This window comes from Lipotes vexillifer, unplaced genomic scaffold (genome assembly GCF_000442215.2).
Source record: "Lipotes vexillifer unplaced genomic scaffold, Lipotes_vexillifer_v1.1 scaffold1699, whole genome shotgun sequence".
NCBI lineage: Eukaryota > Metazoa > Chordata > Mammalia > Artiodactyla > Lipotidae > Lipotes > Lipotes vexillifer.
Window position 1 is genome coordinate 750,681 of NW_006796961.1, and position 8,343 is coordinate 759,023.

At 47.7% G+C, this 8,343-nt stretch overlaps 1 protein-coding gene across 1 annotated transcript in view; it reads left to right on the forward strand.

Annotated features, from left to right (window-relative positions):
• Positions 1-874: 874 nt before the first annotated feature.
• The window catches only part of BRME1 (break repair meiotic recombinase recruitment factor 1), a 21,827-nt gene continuing 14,358 nt past the window's right edge, over positions 875-8,343 (forward strand). Inside the window, exons 1-4 of the mRNA XM_007469117.1 lie at positions 875-905; positions 4,614-4,788; positions 7,429-7,510; positions 7,755-7,859. Of these exons, the coding sequence (XP_007469179.1) occupies positions 875-905; positions 4,614-4,788; positions 7,429-7,510; positions 7,755-7,859 (393 nt within the window). The remainder of the gene's footprint in view (positions 906-4,613; positions 4,789-7,428; positions 7,511-7,754; positions 7,860-8,343) is intronic.

Consider the following 8,343-nt stretch of genomic DNA (forward strand, 5'->3'; position numbering starts at 1 on the left):
GGCGTTTGCGGGTGTGAGGGTTGGTGGTGGCCGCCAGTTGGCAACCTGCGAGCTCCGGCCTCTCCTGGCGGTCCTGGCCTGGGCATTCCTCGCTTTTCGGTGGCCGGGGTAGGGTTAGGGTGGGCCTGGTCACCAGAAGCCGGGTCCACAGTGGTCAGGCCTCGGACCCCCAGCTGCCCGGCCTCCGTGAGGGCCAACTTTACCTTTTCTTATCTCAGAAAAATCTTACGCAAATTATTTAACCGAATTATCCCCCAACAGATCCAGGTAGATCTTCCCAGTTCCCGTTAAGGACAGAGGGACCTCGACAACTTCTCTGGCCCAGATTGGGTTTGGCCTGCCTGGCCCCCTAGGCTGGAAGGAATTGACCTGTGGTGGCGACTCCTGCCTCCCCAAGACCCCAGGCATCCCCCGAAGGGCGCTCCACCCCTTGAAGGGTTCCCCGGTGGCCCCTCTAAAGTCCTCCGATGACCCTGAAGGGCCCCACGTGTCACCTCGAAAATCCTGCATTGTCCCTAGAAGGGTCCTAGGTAGCCCAGCTTGGAGGGAGGGGGCTTCACACAGGCTGCCCCATCTTAGAGACTAGAGGGGGGCGGCCCAGGTGCTCTCAGACCCTGGACAGAAGATAGGCAGTTCCCTCTCTGCTCTCTGCAATATGGAGGTGTTTAAATTCTTAAGTCGGCCATAGCCCAAGGTAGCCATGACTCCCACCCTGTGTCCTCTTGGGGCCCAAGTGACCCCTGGGGCAGCCAGTTGGGCCCAGGTGGGGGTGGGGTGGCCTCAGCCAAGGCCACTGGGTCTGTACCCAGAGACAGGAACTGCTTGTAATGATGAGATTTGCTCTTGTTTTCAGATTTCTCTAGGGAGGGATAAAATGAGTAAAAGGAAGACGCTTCGGACCTCAGGTATTTGGACATTCAAGTTGACACCTCTTTATTTCTGCTTCTGCTTGCAGGAGGAAGGTGGGCTTATTGCAGAAATGCTAACATGATCACACCAAGCTCCTTAAAATACCAACAATGACAATACATGCAATGACTTAATACAAGTGTAAATCATGGAGAAGTGCTTACAGTAAAAAGTGAAAGCTTTGTGGAGCTTCCCCCAGCCCCTAGTGGGATCCCACAGCCTAGGGGAGGCCCCCAGGCTTCAGGGCAGGGGTACAGCCTCTATGCAGGCCCGCTCTCAGAGATGACCCATGAATAGAGCTTGATGTGCTGGTGTGTGGCGAACTGCTACACTCTCGAACCAAAAACCTGGGTTCATCTCTCTGTGTGATGGCAGATGACCTACTGTGTGTCTCACTTTCCTCCTATTTGTAGGGGATAAGAGCACCTACGCTTTACTTTCGAACAGTGATTCTCAACCTGTTGGGGGGAGCAGTTTGACCTCCAGAGGACATTTGCCAATGTCTAGACACATTTTTAGTTTTCACAACTGGTGTGTGGGCGGTGGTGGGGGTGGGGGGGGCAGTGTTGGTACTGGCATTTAGTGGATCTAGGCCAGGGATGCTGCTCAGAATCATAGAATGTGGTGGACAGTCCCCACAGCACAGAATGACCTGGCCCCAAATGTCAATAGTATCCAAATGTCAATAGGGCCAAAGTAGAGAACTGTGCCCTAGAGCTCACATGTGGATTAGTGTTTGTAGAGCACGGAGAATAGATCCATGGTAGGACACAAATACATGCTGCTGTTATCATTGCCCTTTCAGATTAAGAAGAAATTTTTCATTCTGAAACAACTTTAAGCTTACAGAAAAGCTGTAAAAATAGTTCATTTCTGTTTGAATAAAAAAAAAAAAAGAAATCAGGGACAGTGGCTACCTTTGAGGGAGTTGTGCCTGGAAAAGAAACATGAGAGGAACTTCTGTGTTCCTGGAAATGTTTTGTTTCTTGATCTAGATGTAAAATACACTGTTCATTTTATGAATTTGCAGTGAGTTGTACACCTATGCTAACTCTTCTGTTCTATATTATTTGTCATTAAAAAGCTAAAGAAAAAAAAAAGGAAAAAAAAAAGTTCAGAGTTCTGTCTACCCTCCCCCCAGCTTCCCCTACTGTTAACATCCCCCTCAACCATAGGATGATGATCAACCATATAGTGTAGCATAAAAAACAGGAAATGAACCTCAGTACACTACTTTTTCCAAACATTTTCTTTGTATACACAAATACACAGTGTTTTTATTGGAAAATAGAATCATCACACATACTGATCTGCAACCTCTGTGTTTCAACTTCATGGTATTTCAAGACTGTCTTTACTTCTCAATATATGTATAGAATTTCCTCATTCGAAAAGGAAAACACCCAGTGTTACATAGTATAGCTTCATTTTCCTGTCATTGGCTAAGGTAGTTTAAATTTCTTAAAAGTTTAGAAATGACCCCTTCACTTAGTGGTTAATGAACTTTGAGAGTAGCACTCATTTTTTCCCAAGATGTGGGACAGGAAAGATACTATCAACAGATTGAAGGTGTTTTGTGCAGAGATGAGTAACAAGCTGTTTGGAGGCACAGGAATTTCTCTGACCTTTGAGGGGGAATCTGGGGCCAGCCAGGCCCACCCACAGCAGGTCATGTGGAGCCTCTCTTCGCAGTGGACTCCCCTGCTCAGTGGACCCTGGGCTGGCCCAGGACACCTCTTTCTGTGTGTCCTGGATGGCGTGGAGAGAAAGGAAGAAGATTCTGGCAGGTGGTGAAAGGAGCCCTTTCCCTTGTGATGTCTTTGGCCTCTGGTGTTGAACACAAGGTTCTGCCTTAGTTCTTAAATTAATCCTGTGGGAACAGATCACAGGAAGGAAATGGGAGCCTCTTCACTTCTGCTGATATTTTTGCTTTTTATTTGGTACAAATAAATGTCCATTGGATGAGCAAAGCAAGCCAGTGTTTGGACATCTTAAAGAAACTAAGTAAATGAAACTGCTGTATTTTTGCATTTTATGGCAGACCACAAGGTGGGAATGTGTTTGTGTAAGAAACATTCATCGCAGCTTTGCTCTGGGTGCAGTGCTGGCGTAGGCACATGAGGTGGGGGGTGGGAGGCAGGGTGAAGATGAGATCAAGATGAGACTCAGTTCCTGCCCTTGACAGCTTCAAGGTCTAGTCAGGGGAAAAAGAAAAATGTTTCTCACTGAGAGAGCTAATCAAGTAACAGTGGGGTGAAGTTCTAAATGGGCACACACGAACCGTAACTGACAGACTTGGGAAAAATTACAGGAAAGCCACTGTGGTCTAGTGAAGCCCCAAAAGCTGAATGGATGCTGAGGAGGACCCTAGCATTCAGTGTTGGAGAGAGGGGGCTTATTCAATGGTTTTACTTCAAGGTATGTAAGGAGCTGAGTTTGGAAAGGGTCTATGTGACTGACCTCCAAGAAAATCAGACGCGGGTCTGGTTTGTCTTTTTGTTCTTGCTGCCTAGGCAGAGATGCAGTACATAGTAGGTGCTCAGTAAGTGCTCAAGTATACTTAGGTGTGGAGGCTCTGGAACTGGACTGCCTGGATTCTGTTCCAGATTCCTCAGCCTCCCTGTACCTCAGCTTTCTCATCCATAAGATGGGCCTAACATCAGGGCCCTGCCTGAAGTTTTGTCATAGCGTACCTGAGTTCTCAGGACAGTGTCTGGCATGGAACTCAGTAGAGTCAACCCTTATTATTTGTTTATTGAATAAATGGTTCAATTGGGGCCAGATTTTGGAGAGGTTTTACAAGCCAGCCACTATTGTCAGTTTCTGTATAAGGGAATTTCCTTCATTCAACAAATAGATGTTAATATGCACCTTTAGGCTCTAAATTGCTTTCAATGCTGGGAAAGGTATCGTAGGGATACAACAGGGACCAAGGGGCAGCAGAGAAGTCACCTCCTTAGCACTCGATGACTCTGGGTCCCAGTTTTCCCAGGATGGATATTCTGCAAGCATAATGGAAAACCAGAGTGGTACATAATTTAGTGTTGTCTGTGTTTCCTGGGAGGTGATCTGGGTTTTCTTGTGCGTTTATTCAGTCATCTGCCAAGTATTTATTGAGCACCAACAGTTTATTAGATGCTCTTCTAGCTACTTGAGACCCAGCAGAGAGTGAGATAGATGAGGCCCCTCCTTGCATGGAACAGGTTGTAGTGGAGGAGACAGAAAATGACCCAGTGCATCGGATGCTTGCAGAAGTTGTGAAGTGAGTAAAACAGAGCATGGGCCCGAGAGGAATTGCTCTGTAGAAAAGGCAAGGATGCCACTGCAGGGACATTTGAGCTGAGACCCGAAGGAGCCAGCACACACCTCTCAGCACTTCCGCAGAGAGACAGTCAGCTGGGCCAGGTTGTCTCGTGTGGTTCCGAGCCAGGCCCAGTCACCTCAGGATTGGACGTCAGTCATGACCAGTCCATAGATTAAAAGCCTTTGGATCCCAAGGCCATGTAAGCTCCTGGGTCCCACCTGGATGAAATTCCATCTCATCTCTCACTCTCCAGGCAAGCGTCAGAGCAGGGATTTCCTGCCCTTTGCACAAGCCTGCTCATGTTGCATCAGTGGCCCAGATGTGTTTGGTGGTCGGCCACAGCAGTGCGTGCTCCCGCCATCCCCCTCCCCTTCATCTCCTTTTGTCTCTAAACCAGGAGGGGAAGGAATCCGTCCTCCAAAACTTCCAAAGAAGCCAAGGTTAGGAGACTCTGATGGGGACCCCCAGAGTTCCAAGTTGGGCCATTGGCGTCACCCTGAAGAGACAGAAAGCAGATCAGGACCCGCTCCCTCTGCAGAGCAGAGCAGGGAGGAACCAGGACAGGCAGCTTCCAGGTAGGTGGCTCAGAACACTCCAGCAAGCCTCTCCGCTGACAGTGGGCACAGCACAGTGGCCTAGTGGACAGGATGCAAAGGGCAGGGGGCCAGTCAACACGACCCATCCAGTGCCATGCATCCCCCACAGGGGCTCGGGGCCCTTGGATTGAGCTTCTCGAAGTTTTGCTCTGGGGACTCTCCTCTTCAGCAAGAAAGGTCGATATTTTAACCACGAGCAAGGAAGACCTTGAATTTTTCAAGGTCACTTAGTTACAGAATGCAACTTGTCCTGCCTGTTGGTCAAATCCATATTTATCCCATATTCCCTCTTAATCAAGAGGGGACTGAAGGAGTGGTGGGTCTGTGAAACAATAACCCATAAGAGAGAATAACGATCTTTATGTTCCAGGCATCATTCTAATTAATACTTTACACACATCAGCTCATTTAATCCTCACGGCACTGTGACATAGGTTTATATCCCCATTTGGCATATGAGGACTCTGAGGCTTCGAGAGATCAAATGACTTTCCCAAGGCCACTGAGCTGGTACAAGGCAGGCTGGGGTCCTGGCTGCGTCTGGTTCCTCTGCTCTTTACCCCAGTGGTTTCCCAGTTCCCTTATTTTTTCAGAAAATATGTAATTAAGCACGGTAGGGGAAAGGAAGAAAGATCGGGAGAACCATTCAGTCTCCACGGGGTTAAACCACATGTAACTATAGCAGAGTAGAAAGGGTTAGCAGGAGTTAGGAGAAGGAAGGTTCCTGCTACCTGAAGTCTTCAGAGAAAGCATCATGGATTGGACTAGCACGTTTTCTGAGTGAAGAATTGAGGCATGCAGTCTGGCTGACAGAACCATTTTCTGGGGGGTGTGTCTGTCTGATCTCAGGTCTTTGCAATCTTAGGGCTAAAGGCTGTGTGTGTGATAGGAAGAGAGGGGCCATGTATCACACCTAAGCTGTTCCCCCAGACAGACACAGTGATGTCACACTGTGCTCCTCACTCCTCGAGAGGCCATATCAGGGCTGATGGGGTCATGGCTGCTGCCCATCCTGCTGTCTGAGACCATAAGAATAATCAGAACCCACAGAAGTGGGTTCCCACTCTTGTTTCTGTTTTTTTAATGTTTTATTAAGAAATACCACACGTGCAGAAATATAACAGAAGAAAGCAACATAAAGCAATCAGTTTAACACATTTATGTTGAGAAATGAAACTTTGCCAGTACCCCAGAAGCCGCCCAAACAACCCATCCCAATTAAAAATTTTGAAACAGGCGGTTGCTATCAGTATCTAGAGTTACTCTGTCTCCACAACCTCCCTTGGCACGATTCAAGCCCATTAGTGTAGCTTCATGCGTTTTCCTGCTCCACTTCCAAAGTTGAAACCATGAAGTTTCAGTTCCAGATTTTGATCTTTTTTTTACAACGTTACATATCCACATTTATTTAGACATAACCATAAGTCTCACCAGTTTTTTTAAAAAGGGTTTATTTCTTTAGAGCAGTTTTAGGTTTACAGTAAAATTGAGAGGAAGGTACAGTTGTTTCCGATACACCTCCTGTCCCCACACATGCACAGCCTCCCCCATTATCACCATGACTCACCAGAACGGTACATTTTTTAACCAAGGATGAACCTACATTGACACAGTCCACGGTTTACTTTAGAGTTCATTCTGTGTGTTGTTCATTCTGTGTGTTGTACATTCTGTGGGTTGGCACAACAGTATAATAACATATGTCCATCTTTACAGTATCACACAGAGTCTTCTTATGGCTGTAAAAATCCTAGCCTATTCATCTCTCCCCCCAACCCCAGGTAACCACTGATCTTTTCACTGTCTCCATAGTTTGCTCTTTCCAGAATATCATATAGTTGGAGTCACACAGTACGTAGCCTTTTCAGATTGGCTTCTTTCACTTGGTAATATGCATTTAAGGTATCTCCATGTGTCTTCATGGCTTGAGAGCTCAATCTTTTTTTTTATAAAGCAGATGGCATGATTTTATTTTTTAAAATTTTTATTGGAGTATAGTTGATTTAGGATGTTGTGTTAGTTTCAGGTGTACAGCAAAGTGAGTCAGTTATACATATACATATATCCACTCTTTTTTTAGATTCTTTTCTCACATAGGCCATTACAGAGTATTGATTAGAGGAGAGCTCACTTCTTTTTAGCACTGAATACCGTCCCATTGTCTGGATTACCACAGTTTATTTATCCACACACCCACTGAAGGCCATCTCAGTTGCTTCCGCATTTTGGCAGATAAGAATGCACCCGTATTTTTAGACACTGTGTTTTTTGTATCTACAACTTCTTTACTGTTTGCAGAGCTGGGGGCTGGAGTGTCAGTCAGTCCAAATGAGAATTCCCGTTCTTACTTCAGGAGCCAGTTCCTGGGATTATAAGAGTTTAAGTGCTGCCAGAGCAGGCAGCTTGGATTCTGGATGTGGGACTCCACAACCTTCTTGGCAGTCACATGTCCCCTTCTCCATCCCACCCTCTCTCAGCAGGTGCTCCAGGGCCTCCCTCTTAGGAGACCCTGGGCGCTACTTTGCATTTGGATTTCATTCACCGCTGTTCATCTTACTATGCAAGTTAACAGCATAGGAGGACTTGAGAACCTCCTCTGTTTTGTCTCTCTCCTCCCAGCTCTCCTTATGAGGAAGCAGGAGCTCCCTCCAGGCTCCTCGGGCAGCCAGAGAAAGAGCCAGTTCGCCTTCCTCCTTCCCAGGTGAGCCTGTTTTGCAGCCTGACGTATGTACAAAAGATGCTGCCTCCCTTCAGCTGGAGATCTTGTCTCTATTCCTCATCAGTAACTGCTGGTGGGAGGGTGTGCTGGGGATGGAAGGCAAGGGCCTTGAGAGTTTGAGATTGCAAGAGAGAGACTTGTTCTGGTGTCTGCTTGCTTGATTTCCGAGACGTCATTCCTCCCTCATCTTTACTGCTGTTTTGTTCTTGTTGTATCTGGTTCACAGAACTCAGTTGGGAGGTTTGTCCCCCAGTTTACAAAACCCAGGAAGACAGTGACAGGACGAGCAGAGAGGAGGGAAGAGGACCCCAGGAGTGGGGCCTTCAGCTTGGTAAGGTCCTACCATCGACCTTCCTCTTGGCCCAACCTTGGCAGCCAAGTTCAGCCTTGATTTCCTTTGGCAATGGCTAGCCCTGCACCTCTCCACACACACACCCCGTTTTTAGCACTACAGATGTCTGTGGATGGCAGGTGCCATGCCAGCAACTCGCAGGCCTGTGAGAGGTACTCAGGACAGCCGTGCCTGCACTGAAGCTGTCGAGGCCAGAGCTCTCTTCCCCAAGTTGCATGAAAGTAGTGAAACTCAGAAAGGCAGCCCACATTCCATCCCTGAACCCCTATGCTTCTCAGAAGCTTTTGTGTGAGTCGGGGTGGGTGGGTCTTACAGCAGGCTCTCTTGTCCTTGCCACCATGAGCTCCAGGGGTCACGATGTCTCTGGAACACACACACCTAAAAAAGTGAGTGGGAGCTTCCCTGGTGGCGCAGTGGTTGAGAGTCCGCCTGCCAATGCAGGGGACACGGGTTCGTGCCCCGG